General features: G+C 41.5%; 2 protein-coding genes across 2 annotated transcripts in view; one reads left to right on the top strand and one right to left on the bottom strand.

Annotated features, from left to right (window-relative positions):
* The window catches only part of uhrf2 (ubiquitin like with PHD and ring finger domains 2), a 30,893-nt gene extending 20,680 nt beyond the window's left edge, over positions 1-10,213 (top strand). Inside the window, exons 7-16 of the mRNA XM_084572091.1 lie at positions 150-273; positions 2,036-2,143; positions 2,241-2,345; positions 2,444-2,550; positions 2,670-2,832; positions 3,503-3,640; positions 4,026-4,263; positions 4,471-4,619; positions 5,082-5,180; positions 5,291-10,213. Coding sequence (XP_084428217.1) covers positions 150-273; positions 2,036-2,143; positions 2,241-2,345; positions 2,444-2,550; positions 2,670-2,832; positions 3,503-3,640; positions 4,026-4,263; positions 4,471-4,619; positions 5,082-5,180; positions 5,291-5,437 — 1,378 coding nt within the window. The 3' untranslated portion in view covers positions 5,438-10,213. The remainder of the gene's footprint in view (positions 1-149; positions 274-2,035; positions 2,144-2,240; positions 2,346-2,443; positions 2,551-2,669; positions 2,833-3,502; positions 3,641-4,025; positions 4,264-4,470; positions 4,620-5,081; positions 5,181-5,290) is intronic.
* A 1,965-nt stretch (positions 10,214-12,178) lies between these two features.
* oaz1b (ornithine decarboxylase antizyme 1b) lies at positions 12,179-17,101 on the bottom strand. The gene is given in 6 exon segments (XM_084572925.1): positions 12,179-13,273; positions 13,411-13,496; positions 13,843-14,015; positions 14,356-14,442; positions 14,444-14,495; positions 16,902-17,101. Coding segments are annotated over 6 exon segments (654 nt in total). The 5' UTR covers positions 17,027-17,101; the 3' UTR covers positions 12,179-13,142.
* Between the last annotated feature and the right edge of the window lie 1,337 nt (positions 17,102-18,438).

Below are 18,438 nucleotides of genomic sequence, written 5' to 3'. Positions count from 1 at the left end.
TATAATGGCTCCAACAGTGTTGTTTAAGCTGGTCCAACAAGTGCCAATATGTATTCTGGACTTGACATGGCTGTCAAAAACATATTGATCCAAACCTTTAAGCTATCAAAAGCACAGAAAAGGAAATCTTTTCTGTTTTTTTCCACCAGGTACTGTCCAACCTGCAAGAACGACACGAGTGAGGTTGTCAAGGCGGGCGAAAAGCTCAAAGCCAGCAAGAAGAAAGCCAAAATGCCTTCGGCAACAACCGAGAGTCAAAGGGACTGGGGAAAGGTGAGACCTTAAGGCACCCGAAGGCACAAATAAGACCAGGTGGACTGACATCTGCTCTGTAAGAATGAAAGTAAATTTTAAGAGTATGCCTGAGGGAGGGATTGCAATTCCTCTTCAGATAGCCTCGAAGGAGCGACGGTTGTGCGCATGAATATGAAGAATCTTGTTCGTGTCAGACGTTTTTCAGCAGCTGTAACTTTTCCGAGTTGTTTCTTTTAGAGGTCTGACATAAATGAAAACTTAAAATGCTTCCCTGTGCTCTCCTCAGCACATGTAGTGTTCAAGTTTAAGTGGCTGCTCATGACAAGAAAAAGAAGAAGAATCTTCTGTTTCCTCCCATGAAGTGGCTGCAGGCAATCCACTTTCAAAAATTGGATAACCCGATTACTGGCGGTGCTTGATGATCATGTGTCAACATTTTTTAATTCCCTCTGGGAATAGCTGAAACGGTGTCGGCAAAAATAACACGAGTAAATATTGGACATTTTCAAAACGTTTTCTCCGCCAAACATTGTTATTTAAAGTAAGGGTTTAAAGGAGTTCTTGTTTTAATGCCCCAGAAGAGAGTTAAGGTATTCTGATCTACAACATAGACACAGAAAGTCATTCAACTTTAATGTAAACTGCTTTAAATTATGATTGCACAGCAGTCTGTGACTTATGGTTATTGCAAACTGCTAGCTCCAAACTTTCAGGCGAGCCAATCATCTCCTCATTGATTCGTTCATATGTTTATTATTACTCGCTCAGTGTCGTTTTCATGTGCGTGGTGTAAGTAATTTGTATCTTGCCGAGGGTTTGTTAGATATTCCTGGAACACATCACGTCAAATTGCCTCTGATTAGATGATAAGATCAGTTTTTTGATCGAGTCACTTGAAATGGGGTCCACAGAGTTTCTCTGTAATGTTGATTTGGGTCGTGTTATTTGTTTGCAGATGTGTAGAATTATAAAATTACTGATGTATCATTGATTACTAAATGTTTCTCATATCCTCATACCATGGCTAATGAGCAGTTTTTAATCATCCTCTTTTGCATGGCGTTAGAAGCTGTAAAATTACGTTGAGGCTTTTCACTCGCCGAAAACTAGAATTATATAATTGTAGCAGCTGAGGCAGGGGACGACATCTGACATGGATTTAAATTTGTTTTTTGAGCATCTGTTTCAGGCATACTGTTAAATATTTTCCTCAAAACCTCCTCAAGAGTCTTCTCATGGCAACACTTTTGAGATACTGTGTGCATCGTTTCCACTCTGGCCCCGCTGTCTCCCCGACGCTCAGCTCCACGGTGTAATGTGAACAATGCCATTAAGCATGACTTAGCCACTTTCCTGGAACTGCCAACGGAAAATAACTCCTTTCTTTACCAGAACGCTCCCTTTCTCTGTGGACTAATTGAAAACAGCCCGGCTTGTGTGTTTGGGCACATTTAAGTGCTGTGACTCACACAGCATTTATACTTGACTTTCATATCATGGCAATTTTATTACCATTAAAATAAAATGCTTTGCCTTGCGTGAGTTCTTTTTTTTTTTTTTTTTTGTATTTTGTATACACTTTCTTACTCCCTAAATCAGATGATGATCATTTCTGCAATTATAACCTACTTTAAAAATACTTGCCACTGATTTAGCTACGCTTGATATACACGTTGCCACCAGGCTCTTAAACGACTCAAAGAAATGCAATATGAATGCATTTGCTCTCATTTTGGTATTTAATAGTATTTTTTGTCGTCTTATTTCCTTGTAATTGCAGGGTATGGCCTGTGTGGGGCGTACTAAAGAATGCACAATTGTTCCTTCAAACCACTATGGACCCATACCTGGTGTTCCTGTGGGAACCACCTGGAAATTCAGAGTACAGGTCAGCTTTTTAATTTAATTGTGCATTTCATTATGATCAGATTTTTTATTTTTTTTCCCCACCTACACTCCACCTTTTTGTGCTTCTGTCACTTCAGGTGAGCGAGGCAGGTGTTCACAGGCCGCACGTCGGCGGCATCCACGGCCGCAGCAACGACGGCTCCTACTCGCTGGTGCTGGCTGGAGGCTTTGAGGATGAAGTGGTGAGTTCCAATTCTCGTGTTTAGCGCTCGGGGGTTTGTCTTCGCTCGGAGTGTGACGAGTGCGACGAGAGTCCTGTGGTGACTGTTATCTGTTGCAGGACCGGGGAGACGAGTTCACCTACACGGGCAGCGGGGGTCGTGACCTCTCAGGAAACAAACGGATCGGGGAACACTCTTTTGACCAGACGCTGACCCACATGAACAGGTGCGGCACTTAAAAGACAACACTCCGCTGTCTCGGTTTGGGGCGGTTTGCTTTCATCAATGATTTTTCTTATGCCTGACAAATGTCCCTCTGTGTGACTTGGTTCCTGACCCATGCAGGGCTTTGGCCTTAAACTGTGATGCACCCCTGAATGACAAAGACGGAGCAGAGTCCAGAAACTGGCGGGCAGGGAAGCCGGTGAGGGTGGTGCGCAGCTCCAAAGGTCGACGTATCAGCAAATACGCTCCTGAGGAAGGAAACCGCTACGATGGTATTTACAAGGTACTGTCAAATTTTGTTTAAGCTTCATTCATTCATTCATTCATTTTCTGTAACCGTTTGTAACTGCTGGAGGGTCGCGGGGTCTGCTGGAGCCTATCCCAGCTGTCATTGGGCTAGAAGCAGGGTACACCATTGACAGGTCGCCAGTCTATCGCAGGGCTAACACAGAGAGACAGACAAGCATTCGCACTCACACCTACGGCCAATTTAGAATCACCAATGAACCTAATGAGCAGCATATGTTTGGACAGTGGGAGGAAGCCGGGGTACCTGTAGAGAACCCACGCAGACACAAGGAGAACATGCAAACTCCACACAGAAATCTGGAACCTTCTTGCTGTGAGGCATCAGCGCTAACCACCACACCACTGTGCCGCACCTGTCTAAGCTAATTCACCCATAACATATCTGCATTCTTCAAGTGATACTACCTGGCTGTCTGTGTAGACTGTATGGTACTGAATGAAAGTAGGGAACCGAAGTGGTTAGAAAGACTCCCGCACACTAAAGCCGCGTTGGGTCATGTCCTTATTAACGCTGTAAGTCAGCTCTGCATTTAAATCCACAGTATTTCCACCTGTCTTAATTTAAACCTGCTTCAAAGAACTTAAAAACAGCTCCTTTCTGCAAGATATTTAACCTTGTCGTGGTCGTTTGTGGCTGCTTTCAGGTGGTAAAGTACTGGCCAGAGATTGGAAAGTGTGGCTACTTGGTGTGGAGGTACCTGCTGAGGCGGGATGATCAGGAACCTGCACCGTGGACACCTGAAGGGCTGGAGAGGATCAAAAAACTGGGTCTTGCAGTTCAGGTGACACATATACATAGATGTATATCTTACATTTACAAATCTCTACATCTATATTACCATATATCTTCATATCCATAGTATTGCATTTATACATATAGATGTATTTTATTATATTGTATATTCTATGCATACTTTTTATACACTCTTACCTCACTTTTATTTTATTTTTTGACCCTTTTTGCTGACTGTAATTCCTCCTGTCTCTGTGTAATGATGCTACTGGATACCGAATTTCCCAGGGGATAAATAAAGTATCTATCTATCTCTTATCTATTTTCCATTCTTTTTACACATACCGTCCAGTTTTTAGACGTGAAAAGCAGAAAGAAAAGTTTTAATCCAGTCGAGAATGTCTGTGCCCACACCTCTCCCTGTGTGTCTGCAGTACCCGCCCGGCTACTTGGCGGCCATGGCCAACAAAACAAAGAAAGAGGCCTGTGCTAGACCAGGCCGCGGTGGAAGGGGTAAGCACTATCCCGGGAGGGGGAGGCCACGGAGACAACGCAAGATCAAGGAAAAAGAGGAAATCGACGAGGAAGAGGAGGACGAGGACCTTCCACTGGCCGACATGGAAGAGGAGACGCCACAAAGTAATGGAGAGGAGAAGACAACCAGAGATAGTGGTGGGTGCTTTTACAAATGAAGCTCAAAGCAGGTCAGACAAGGTGTTGTGAGAAGAGGACAGGTGAGAGCAGCCTGATGAGTGAAATGTCAAAATAAATACATCAACTCGGATCTTAATTTTCTCAGGCAACTGCTCGTTTTAATACTTTTCTTTCCCCCCAAAGAGTAGCGCCAGCTTCTTAAGTTTTAATTCGTGTCTTCACCAGAATCGTCATCAGTGGATGAGCCTCCCCCTAAACGGGTGAAGATAGAGGAGGCGTTCCAGCTGTCAGAGCAGCAGCAGCAGTTGATCCGAGAAGACACAGCCAACAAGAAACTCTGGGACGAAGCCATGGAAAACCTTAAAGAGGGGCCGGTATGAATGCCACTGCACTCTGACACTAACACATCGCCGCGGCCTGACGTGCACATCCCCAGAAATATACCTAGACATTACGGTGATGCAGAAACACCTGTGCGTTTCAACACCATTTACAGAACACAACAGACCTGACTAGCTAGCTGGCTGCTAGCATTTTAGCAACGTACTTTTTCAGAGCAATGCCCGTACACCAGCGCACAAGCGAGTATAGACCCAGCTACCATCCAAGATCGTGCAGTTCATCTCCTTGATCTTGAGATTCTAACCACTTTACTTTCTATTTCCTAATTTCATTTTCTCAAAGTAGGATTATGCAATTCACATTGGCTACGACTCCGACATAATTCATAATAAATAAAGCCATGATAAATTGTGCAGTTTTCCCAAATTGAATATTGTTGTTTGTTTATTTCTAATTTCTCCCCTTTATTCCTTTTAACGTGTTTGCGGCCGAAGAATTTCCTGCGTAAGATGGAGCAAATCTTCATGTGCGTGTGCTGCCAGGAGCTCGCCTTCCAGCCCATCACCACCGTCTGCACGCACAACGTTTGCAAGGTACGTCGTGTCGCATTTGAGTCGATTTCTAAAAAAAAAAAAAAAGTAAAATACCTCTGCGTCCTTGTGTTTATACGCGCGAATCTCTCCTCGCTGCCTTCGCCCCTCAGACTTGTCTCCAGCGGTCATTCCGAGCGAAGGTGTACACCTGCCCCGCCTGCCGCCACGACCTGGGCAAGGACTACATCATGACCCAAAACAAGACGCTTCAGTTGCTGCTTGACCAGTTCTTTCCCGGCTACAGCAAGGGCCGATGAGGTCGAAAATCACATTTAGAAGTAGGATACACGCACATAAGGATCCATTCTGTGCACCCCTCGTATACCATCAAGTACCTAGAGCTCCACTTTAAAAATGCATTGCACACACATACTGTACTTACCCACGGGCAAATGCATATTGCATATACAGTACAGCCATTTATGTATACAATCATTCATACACAAACAACCTCAGTAGGGACTGACCTCATCTGTTGAACTTGGACTGTCTCCATTAACATCACCAGCCTGAAATTCAACCAAGGACATTTTTTTAACCTCCCTACTCCTGCCACACAAACGCGCACAAAATCAAACGCACAAAAAAGAGTCCCCATCTCATACTCCCACTTGCCATCTTGAGACATTTTATTTTTAGTTCTCCCTTTTCACGCCGTTGTCCGTTAATTGACATAACAGCACGTTGCTCGAGTGCAAAATTTCTTCCTGGCAATATCATGAAATCAGCCGTTTCAGATTCCTGCCAACCTGTTTTCATTTTGTGTACCATGTATGCAGTTTTACACCAAAACACCGAGTCGGTCTGATGTGGAGGGGTAAAATTAAGAAGGACGAATATTAACCTGTAACGAAGCACACAATATCTCACGCCCTCCAAGCACTTTATTCTCACGTATGCAGCAGGTTTGTTTTGTAGGTTAATTGGGAGCTTTTGCTAGCATCCTGCTAGGTGCTCACTCATGTCACTTGGAATAATGCCATTGCCCTGCCTTGAGCTAACAAGCAAACGTCTCACCAGGGGTAGCTTTCTGTGTGCTGGCAGACAACAGAAATTGGCAGCTGTGTCCACTTTGTTTGGAGCATTGGAAGATTTCTGGCTCCAACAAAGCTCCAGCTTTACATACAAATACAGTGTACCAGCGATCACAGAACAGAACAAAGTCTCTCCTTGAGTCAGAAAAACGTTTTTACTTCAAAGAAACAAAAGGCTGCCGAGCAGATGAGGGGAAAAGATTTCAATGTTGGGCTTTGTAAGTCGCATGACATTTACTAAATAGCCCTGGCTCATTAGATAAGTCTGATATTTCCCTTTATCGACCAGAGAAACGCTCTCATTTGACGTAGAATTAAAGATTTACCTGCAGCACCTCTGAATGCGTGAAAATGTTAGATGTGCTGCGCGCGTGTTCATTTCAGTGACATATAAAAGGGCACACTGTGGTTTGTCCCTGGTGTTACCAAGCAACCACAATCAAGCAGGACTTTCACACAAAGATGCTTAGCATATATTGTGCTGCTATTGTTCTGGCTGTTGGGCTCAGTGTTGTGTTCGCCTGCTGAGCCGCGGATATCCAGCGCGCTGTGCTTCTTCATTTCAGGAAAGTAGTCTGATGAGTAATTGCACACTCAGCCGGACCGTTGTGGATTATTTATCAAATTACGTCCGAAAAAATGGAGATGGATCTGCCTCGGCTGGGCCTAGCACAAGGCCGCTGATTTCTTTCCCCCCGGTGAAGAGCTTTCAATTCAACGTGACGGTTATGTGGATGCACACATCAGAGGCTCGGTGACACTGACAAAATATGCAATGTTACCTGGATTACAGTATATGTACCAGATAGAAATCAATCCAGGAACAGCTGTTATTATCTGATGAGTGTAATATAATGTAATACTTACAGTACCAGTAGAAAGATGTGTGAGAAAAAGGCTTATAACCACTACAAATGTTTTGTTCAAGGGTTTTTTTTTAACAAATGCAATAGCTTTTTTGTCTACAGGGTATGACAGGGCATTCTTCTCCTCGTTTTTCTCCTCACACAGACCTTTTTGCATGCGTGCATGCAATCAAAGCCCACTCAGATAGGATCGGTCAATACTGCCGGGACAAAAGTGGAAACCAGAACGTTTCCGCTCCAAAATCTTATCCCTTTCCTACAAATTCTGCATCTTCATATGCGGATATCTGTTTCTAGAGATTAGATAGAAACTCATTGTGTGACCTGTCTCATATTATCATAAATTATGATACACCAGTCCTACCCCATAAAACAACAGGAGACTCATAAGAGTATCTTGTAGCACTTTCAGTACCCAAAGCTAGCACCCCGTAAGCGGCCAGTTTCCTAATATTGTTATTAGAGGAAATGTATATACCTTAAAGTAAGGTATCAAAAAAAAAAAAAGAAGCTAATACTGAATCTCAGATATCATATTGATATCATATTGACACTAGTACACGTTTTAAAACAATGCTCTAGCCAAGACTGCGGGGTATTGTGAGAACGTTTCCGCGACGTAAAAGGGTTTTCAGCTGTTCGTGTGTGAGAGTTTAGAACAGATTTCAGTAGTTTTTATAATACACAATTTCATATTTTCAAAATATAATGCTCTTCGTTACGCTCGCAACGTAGCACGACATTTATTGTGTTACCGACACGGTGAGGTTTGCATTGTGTCCTTCACCGAGCCCAACCGGTACAGGAGGGATAGTTGTGACTCTTACAGTCGTGTGCGTCGTCATGTCTGCAAATGGGAGAGCAACAAAAAAAGGAAAGAGCACTTTTACAATTAACTAAGAAAGCTAATGGAAATGATTTTTAAGACTTGTTGGCTGTGCTGAATGTGCATACTTTAGATGCATAAATACGGATTAGTTTGATATGCTCTGATGCGAAAGGTTGCATCCAAAAAGAATCTTATGAGAGTAGTTTAGTTTTTGGGTATGCTGGATAACAAGGAGGCCTGTTTACATGCTGCAGTACATGTTTATAAGGATTAACACCCTGTGTGGCAGAAGGAGATTTATTATTTTTTTATTTTTTATTGTTTGCCTGAGTTTTCTGGCTTCATATGGACAGAGATTCCAGTTAATCAGATCTAACAAGCAATGGTCCATGGCCCAAAATACAAATGGCAGCTGTGAGCGCCATTCAAACAAAACCACAGATGTGTGTGTGTGTGTTTTCCTTAGATGCGGCATGCCAAAATATCTTCAGCTTTAACGCTCTTAAAACAGGTCTGAACAAAACTGGAGATCATTTCTTTGGCTAATTTAAAGCTACTTATTTGGTGTAAACGGTGTAAAAATCTATTTACCTGTTCCCGAGGTAGCTATCGAGCGGGACTAGTTACGGGGAGAATATGCTATTTTTTATGTGGATATCAATTAGTGTTGATAGTTAGTTGAAGCAGTGAATTCTTGACGGAGAAAGTCCAAGTTGTCCCGCTCGCGTGACCGTTATTTCACTTGCTACATATACCAAGATGCATTGCATACGAGCGACTCACCCAGCTAACGGAAGTTTTCTCTAACTGTGATTTTTGTGGGCCGAACATGACGTTACATGACAAAATTAACCACAGAGTGGTCATCCCCTTGACCCTGCTGGTCTCGGTTGTCTTTTCCTGTTTCCTCTGAGAACCAGTGATGTCACTGGTTTCCAGAAGAACAACAAGTTTTATAGCTGATCCCACCGAAACTCAAAGGACAAATGAGATTGGAAGTCTGCAAAGTGCTCTTTTAATTCATTCTTTGTATAATTTAGCTTTTTTTTTTTTGGTCTCTAGAAGACCAAACAGTCATAATCTTAAAGATTTATTCATGTTCTTTTTTTCTTGCCTGTTTGGGCTTTGGTTATCTTTGTGTTTTTTCTGCTACTGTTGCTGATATGATATTAATGACAGTAAAGGATTGCTGCACATAAAGGCTTCTAAAAGCACGTGTAGTATATTATACAATCAGAAAGTCCATTTTTCCTGGGGTTACAAATGTGTTTTTACAGTGCGAGGCTGACGGAGATTAGCATCTCTCCCAGTGCTGATATGGTACTTGAAAATGTCCAGGGTTGGCAGGTCTGATAGGAACCAAAAACAAACATCCCGCGGAGAGCAGCCGGCACAGTCTCTGCACCGATCGGCGATGTGGACAGAGGGTCACCTGGAGCGCTGACTTTTCAGATAACATACCTGAGTTGGGTTCGTTGGGGAAAAATGTAGCCCCGGTTCGACGACATCGTCACGTTTAAGTGTTACCGGCCTTCGAGGCGAAGCCATGTTTTGTGTAAAAGCCGAGACGAGGACGGCCGATTCAGCTGATTTTTTTAACACGCTGCTGCTGCTGCACACGTCGGTTTGCCTCTGATGACGTTCAGATCAGAGAAGAGAGCAGTCTGTGTGAACCGCCCCCGTCATGTTACCGACGTTCCCTCCCTTATTCATTGGCAGGCTGTTTGTTTGTTTGTTTGTGGTGATGTCCTTGTTTCTGTTCAATCATTCAGGATTTTTTTTTTTTTTTTTTTTATCAACAACATGCAAGTACAAATGCTACTATGGTCTTTAAAGCTAACTGTGATGTGCATTACTTCCACTGTTGCTTAAACTTGTTCGGTTTATTTTCTTCCCGCATTGACTGGCAAGCTAATAGCTCTCCTTTCTTTCTCTGCTGTGACCTTTGCTCCCTCTCCTCTCTTTTCCGCTGTCTTCTGCCCTCCGTGAACCTACAGTACTAACAACTTTTAGACGTCTTGTGGACGCTTGGCTTCAGTGCTGTGTTGTTTTTATTTCGATTGCACTCTGTTGAAGAAAAAAAAAAAAGTTTGAGATGTCACATTTAATTTTCCTAGAATGCTTACTACTATCTATGTCCGTACACCATTTTTCTACCATTTTAGTTGCTTCTCTTTTTAATCATTAGTCATTTTGTTTCTGTCGGCGACCTCAAGCATTTGCAGCCAGTCTTTCATCGCTTCATATTGTGATCTGAAATTTTATACATGTCATAATAATACTTGATATGTAACTATTAAATATTTGGATTCAACAAAAAAAAAGTCTGCTTTCGTTTTGTCTTTTTATTTTTTTACAGATAATATATGACCAGTTTAATCACGCGCCTTTACTGAACACGTCGAGTGATGGTTCACAGTGCTAGCAAAAAAAAAAAAAGTGTGTGAACTTCGGCGCTAACAACTTCTCCAAAACTGGAGTCGGATGTTCCTGTTAACAAGACTATATTTGAAGTGTGAGTTGACGAGGTTCCCCACCCTATAAATAAAGATGCACAAAATGAAATGAAATTGCTCTTCTGAAGAAAGACACAAACAACAACTTTCATAGGTCCTTACAAGAAGCACTATAGGGATGCACAAAGCTTGGAAAGTCTACAAATGGAGGACATTCACGACTGTTGCTACTCAGGACTAAATTAAAAGAAGAAACGAGCAACAGTAAAATCAAAACAAAAATCTTTGTTCATTTGTCCAGTATGTAGAAAACAAAATCTAAATAACAATGCTATATTTGATGGTGAAGCATGGTGGAGGCAGCATCATGGTTTTGAGGCTGCTTTGCCACGTCACTGGTGACTGGTGATTCTAAATTGGCCGTAGGTGTGAATGTGAGTGTGAATGGTTGTCTGTCTCTCTGTGTTAGCCCTGCAATAGACTGGCGACCTGTCCAGGGTATAACCCCGCCTCTCTCCCAATGGCAGCTGGGATAGGCTCCAACCCCCCCGTGACCCTTAACAGGTACAAGCCGTTACCAACGTTGTGTTTTGCAGAAAAAGAGCAGTATACTTCTTTACTAAAACCTCATCCCAATAATGAAGCATGGTGGAGGCAGCATCATGGTTTGCGGCTGCTTTGCTGCTTAAAGTTGAAATCGGCAACAGAGTTGTTGAAAAGGATGAAAATGTAAATGATTAAAAATAAAATAGTCAACCCGTCCTGACCGTAAACAAATTTGAGATGCTGTGGCCTGACCTGAAGAAGGCTGTTCAATCAAGACACCCAAAAGTTGACAAGAGTTGACTTAATTCCCCTGACTGCACTATTTATTTACTCGGCATGATAAAGATGTGAAAAATGAAACAGTTTGTGTGTTTATTTGGACTACAATTGAATATAATTGTGAATTAAATGAAGACAAGACCTCATTTTAATCAATGCAGGAATCCTGGTCAGTTATAAGTAACAATGTGGGCTGTAGTTTGCCGTCACAAAGAAAGTACATGTCATTTTTATGTCATAATTGGGATATCCATATTACATTAGTCTGAGTGTGTTTCTTTTGGCACCAACTGTTGGCTTTTGTGTTCACTAAAAGTCCTGCACACATCCATCCAGTTCTTTTCTTACAGATTGGACTTCTTCTCAAATTATTTGGAGGTCAGTCAGAAGTAAAGTTTTCTTTGTCTTCCGCCTCTCAAGATAAAGTAGTTTTGCCGTTATAATTGGTTAGAAGCATGCAAATCAAAGTGAGTAAATTAGAATATTCTTTAATCATTTTACTCAATGAGAAAACCTTAATGACAAAAGGAATAATTAAGATGCAAAGAGTCCTTCTATGTCAGTGCAATCTAAATATCTGATGCCAATTTAAATAACTGTAAATACAGTTTGAAAGAGAAATCAGTTGTGTATTCCAGACGGTAGCTGCATCTCTTTAACATCAGCAGTTCCCGTGGAGCCTCCTTGTGGCGCGAAGAAGACGACACTCTGCTTGATCTGGCCGTCTGCCCCGATGCTTTTATAACCGCTTCAGTTTTTTTGCAGCACAGATTGCGCGCTTCGCCGTTTTACATAAACAGGACACAAATGATAAGACGCGCAGTAAATTTTTCCTTTCATGTTTCCTACCAAGGTCAGCGTGCACAAAGTTCAACCCCCAGTCGGTAAGCTATTAAAAGAAAGTGATCTAACAAAAGACGTGACGCAGAAGCACCGACTCCACTTCTCTTTTCAGGGCCTCGCGAAGAAATCCAGAGAGACGAGAAGGTTGTTTTTGTTGTTTTATTATCACAGAAGCACAACAGGTACCACTATGCAGGTGAACAACTCAATACTATCAAGAAAGAAAGTTAAAAGGAATGCTAATCCATGAAAACAAAAATCCAATCAGAATATCACAGCATATTTTTTTTTTTAACCTCCAAAAACAAAAACTCTACAATAACATCAGATATACACGGCAGAAAGAAGCAAAAAGCACTTTGGATTATTCACTTTCCTTTCGCTTTGTACCAATAAACGCGTAAGATCTTAAGTGAAGCGCCTACATCAGTCACGTGCAACAGCATTCATCTTCTCACTCCACCTCTAGTCTAAAGGGATACACTATCCGGCTATGAAGTACCAATTATTGGGGCGCGCAAGTTTCAAAAAGCCTTAATACTAATACGAGGATATTAGTGCTACAAAAAAAATAATAATAATAATCAACTGGTCCCGCTGAAATGTTTGTGATTCAATTCAGAGAGAAATAAATTTAAAACTTAGCCAATCAGAAGAAAGCTGGAGTACCCGAGTAAAAACCTGATGACCTTTTTTTTTTTTATTGTTGTACATTCAAATAAAACAAAGAATCCTCCACCTTAATTTCTCATGAAATATCAACAAAACAAACACAAGAAATGGAAATTATAGCTATGACAACTGCAATATGATTGTAAGTTAAAAAAAACAAACAAAGAGTCCCTCCTTTTTTTATTTTAGATGTCGACACAAATTAATGAGAACACTTTAATAAAACACACAAAGATAGATGCTGGGAAAAGGGAGATAAACGACTTAAGCGTTCCCTTAAACACAAAGAGCACTGGAGAGGGATTACTTGCATACAGTCCACGGGTTAACACAGATGGCCGTGTACGCCGGGACTGTAGGAGAAAACATACAATGGGAAGGGGGAAAAAAAAGTAGGTGTAAGCAGGGGGGAGGGGGTGGAGAGGTTGTCTGGAGGGCTACTCCTCGTCCGAGGAGTCCCTGTCAAAATTGTAGGCCATGAAGAAAACATCGGGTCGAGGTGGGACGAGGGCATGGCCCGGTTTCACAATCTCAAAGCCCAGGAAACTGAAGGTACGCACTAGTTTAGCTGGAAAAATAACACAGGGACAATCATTTAATGTTTGGACTCACCATAAATAAACAGTATTTAAGTTGTCAGCAAATGGATATTCTTAATTAAATGGGCGTGCTGGGGAAAAAAAAAAAAAAGATGTTGGCACCTACCACGATCATCTCGGTTCTTGTAAAAGCAGACAAACACGCTAACGACTTTCAGATGTTCTTCAGCATACTCCAGGAGAGCCGCAAAACTGGAAGGGAGCACAGGGGGGCGGCTTAGGTTAGAAAATGTAAGAACTATTCCGTAACAAGCAGGCAAAACAAAATTGAGTCTCTGGCTGAATCGTGAGCTTATCCTCGGAGGATTAGACGGGCCTCGCCGATTATTTAACGGGCTCTGCTTCGGCTCAGACGTTTCCAAGTGAGCAAAATAAGATTTAAGATTTAAAATCGAGATCTCAGGTGGCCCCGTGTGAAGGTGCGCCAGCTGCCAGGGTCCAATCACTATTACAATGATTTTAATTTGAACGTCTCTACACTCTTATTCCAACCTCGAGTTTCTGTTTAACTTTCCGCCTACTGCTAGTCTGTGCTCACCTCTCCTTGCTGCCTTCAGGGAGCGGGTCAAGAGGTATCTCCACATAGAGAGCGCTGCTGCTCAAGACAGCATCCCATTGTATTGTCTTGGTAACGGTGGGACGACTTTGGAAGTGGAGTATGCCAGGGCGTCCGTTCCCTGCTGGCTCTTCCGTTACAGTCAGCGCTCGGTCCTGGTGAATAAATGAAGTTAAAGCATGTAAAAACAGCAGCGGTGCGACGTTAGACGCGAGAAAATGTTTCTCTCGCACGCTCGGCTAAGGTGGAAATACGGCCTAAAGAAATGCATGTATACATGGGAGGCGAATAAAGTACAACCACTGTTAAATGTCTTCTGCTGCTCTGTCAACTGTGAGGCTGGATCATATGACAGGAAGTGGTTTCAGTGAATACACGCACACAATCTTGAGAACCATCTTCCGCTTCAAACAACAGCTTATCACCGTCACGGCGTTATAGCTCGCGCGACTGCACTTCGGCGATAACGCGCCGTGCGCGCGCTCGCCGACTTACCGAGTAGAGAGGCCGAGCTGAAGGAGTGTGATCCCGTGTGCCATTCCCTCGCCCACCTGGGATCTTCAGGGGTGGGAGAGGGGCATCAGGAGCACCACAGAGGCCCCGGGCCGCGGGTACTACTACAGTGCAGGGACAGGCTGGAGGGGGGAAGATGGAGAAAAGGCTTCATTACAAAAATGCACATCTGTGATTTATTTTAAATACAGCTACAGCCTCAAAAGACATGTCACAGGACTTATAGGACAAATAACACTGCGGACACGCCACTGTGTGCCAATATATTACATTTCATATGGTATAATACTGCACATATGAGTCATATCCTGGAATTATATACTGCAACTACAAATAAATGATGGAGGAAGTTTGGCAACAAAACTCAATTATTTCCAGGCAGGTCATTGTAACGTTGGGTTTGGACTATTAAACAACCAACTGCGTCGACGCCTTCTCGGACGCGGTGCAAAGTCTGAGAAGGCATTTCTAAAAAGTAAAAACCGGTTTCATTTCTTGTCCTTTGTGTGAGCGTGTTAGTCGTTATTATCGAGTCAAAAATTGTCCGCGGGGAAAATGCCGACAGGAACGGTTCTGCGAAACAAAAATTTCTACTTTGGTTTTATATAACAGAAGACATAAGGTTGTCAAATATTTCAAAGCAAAAAGGTTTCTGCAAGCTGCAAGCCACAAAACATCTAGAAGCTCTGGCCACAACATGTGTTCCACCACCAGGACTGCACGCTGCTTCAATCTGTTTATAGTTTATGTTCCCCAAAACAATGACACCCAAGTTTACAGAGTTGTTAACAGAACATTTCAGAGCGGTGCATGAAGTGGGGCTCGACAAACCGCAGTTATTTACTGCTAAAAACACGGTCGCTGACTCATTCTCGAGCCGAAACGTCCGAGGTTAGTCGAAGCAGACAGTTGAGCCGTGAGCCAAAGACAATACAATACCAAACAAATGTCCACGCGCCAAATTTGCCGTGCCGCAAACTGTTTTGTCAACGCCGTACCTGACGGGGTTCGTTCGTACTGAAAAGTCACGCCATTAAGTCTAATAATAACGCATAAATCGGGATTTGGGCTGCATTTATTTATCCGATTTATTTTCTCCAATCCTGGATGATTTATCAGGGTTTTAAATAATACTATTAAGATAAATACCTGTCATTTTCTAAAGCCAAAGATAATAAAACAAACTCTCAATACCCTTGGTTCAACGTTTTATTTATTTATTTATTTTAAAAAGGAAAAAAATAAATCAAAACAAGCCAAAATTAGTTTTTATTTTCATTATCAAACTATCTGCTGATGATTTCAAAAATATTTTTGTCTATAAAATGACTGAAAATTGTAAAAATCCTGTTTTACAGGAATCGAAAGCCATTATATTTATTATTTTAAAGTTTATTCAGTTTAATACGATATTTATAATAAACAATCATAAAATCCTGTCAAGGTTGAACCAACAATCATTTTGACACCTCTTGCTTCATGTTATCTTTTTTATATTCAAAGTAGGTCAACTATAAACCCCTCCAATTACCCCTTACCTAACTATTTTATAAAGTCTTCTGTAATATCACTCAATACCAAAGTTCATCTTATTTCTTGCCAGTCAGGAACGGCCCACTAACCGATAAAACCCTAAACGATAAAACATTAAATAAATCACCCTCCTCTCGGCTCACAGCGTTTCTGGCATAGGGTGGTGTTCATTACAATATACGGTAATGTCGTAGTGTCGTCACGACGCCTGCTGCAGTAAAATGTCGGTTGCGTAATAAGCAACCTGACTCAGTTGTCAGCTCACGAGGTCAAAAAAAAAAAAAAACACAGAAACGTGTTCACCTGATGTTTCTTTCTTTATTTCTTTGAATCTGGCGTCATTTTTCTTTTGGCTTTACCGACGCCACCGATGCCTGCCATGAGTTAAAGCGGCGCACCTCGACTCATTAAACACTTCTTGTTATGAAACGAGCCCGTCCACTTTAACAGACACCGCTGAGCGACAATAATGTCAATGTTTGAGTTTTTCCACCCCGTGAGCTATCTGGAAGTCTCATCAAAACGTTGAAACTTGACTGACGTGAGAAGACCGTAAACGAACATATTTAAATGTCTTATATTTTTACGCGACACCTTTATTTATTTATTTATTTTTAAACTTTCCGAACAAAACAAATTATAAAAGATTAGCTAGCTGGCGCAGATGATGACGTGACGTAACACAAGTTCGACGACGGTCGTAGCTAACGGTAGCTAACGTTAGCTAGCTCACCTCAAGTCATCTCTCTGGCCGCAAATGAACGTCCGTAATTTTAACGTGACAGTTTTTAAAATAACATTATAACGATAGCTAACATAAGATATATGGCTATACTATTGTTGATGCTACATTAAATATGTAAACTGTAAGGTTAAGGCTAACAGCTATTTACTTCCGCTTTTCTGTGTTTGCTAGCCTGCTTAGCTTAGCCACCCCTCCCCCACACCGCTAGCTAGCAGCTAGCTAGGTGAAGTATTTTTCGGCGTTTACTTACGTCCCGATCATGTCACAGATACCGCTACTTAAATCCGCCATGGTAGTAATGGGCTGCTGTTTTCCTTCTTTCTCGCGAGCAAAGCAATGACTGTTTAGGATCCGCTGGAGGTTGGATTTTACCATCCGGCCTCGGAAAGAGACACGACGGGCTGACTGCTCTCTGCTATGCTCGGCAGGGTAGTGATCAGTCAAAGAGTCGGGAGCTGGTTAAAAAAAAAAAAAAAGGAAGTTAAGTTTCGCTTTACGACACAAATACCACTTCCTCTAAACTTCAAAATAATTGTGAGATAGTGGATATTATTTACACAATTGTGTTATTATTTTGCATAAAATAATCTTATAAAATTGATCATTGGTGTTATGTGAAAAGATGCTCAATTATATTATACCCAGTAATACTGATTAGAAAATAGAGGTTTATATTTAATACAGGTCTGATATGCTGTATAATGTATACGTTTAACATTTAACTTCAAAAGGTAGTACAATTCATTATTAGCTAGAAGTCCTTCCGTCACTTATTATTTTTACTTGAACTTTAATATTTTATTGACGTATAGAGCTGCTTGTATTTGTGATATTATGAAAAGCACAATCCACACTTTAATGACACTAAAGTAAACTATTGTAATACAGAAGAAAGCTCTGATTTAACACACAATGTGTCAAAAACATACACTGCTGTTTCATTGTGCTTTACTTAAATTAACGGCAAAACTATTGCCCGTTAAATCTCAACATTATGGACTTTTATTTTGAAAGCGGAAGTCAGTTACGTCTAAATTTAACTACCTTCACGCTAACGTTAGCTAATGCTAGCCGTGCTAATACGCTAAACGGGAAGGCTGGGTCAAGAGGCTACTACGGTACATGGTCGTAATTTGTTTCTAGGAAAAACCGACTGGCCTTGACCCGTGACCATGAATGATTATCTAAACGTTGAATAATAACGCTGAAGAGTGTCGCCACTGCGCATCACAGTAAATGATTTAAACAGACGGCGTTTTCTTCCCGTTTATTCTCTTTAGCTTTAGATGCTGAGCCGAGAAAAATAAACAGGTTAGCTTGTTAGCCGTCAGTAGGGCGGCTGTTTACTTGGCCAGGGGGCGTTTAATGGAAAAGTACCAATGACAGAAAAACTTGGAACAAAGACACCAGAGGCAAAGGATTTCCATACGATAACTGAACTCACGCTGGCTCCTTTTTTTCATCTTATTTGAACAATTTTTACCGTGAAAAGTTTTTAATTATGTGACTATGATAGGGCGTTTACATTTAATGGTGCATTTAGATTTGTGATACTTAGTAAATTGCATTCTTCCTCTGCTAAATCTCATAAACGCCTTTTAAATTTTAATCTTTCAGTTTTAGCAAAAAAAAAAGTCGTATAAAGTGCACAGAAACATTTGGAAGATCATATGTTATATACTTAAAGTGTTGCTTTGAAATTTGGTTTGAGATTTACCTGTTCAAAGCTCAAAACATCTGCTATATGACTACTCACAGCTCATATCTCAGTGAATTAATTAAAGCAA

The sequence above is a fragment of the Chelon labrosus genome, assembly GCF_963514085.1.
Source record: "Chelon labrosus genome assembly, chromosome: 22".
NCBI lineage: Eukaryota > Metazoa > Chordata > Actinopteri > Mugiliformes > Mugilidae > Chelon > Chelon labrosus.
The sequence above is the reverse complement of the archived record's forward strand: the minus strand, read 5'-3'. Positions and strand labels throughout refer to the sequence as shown.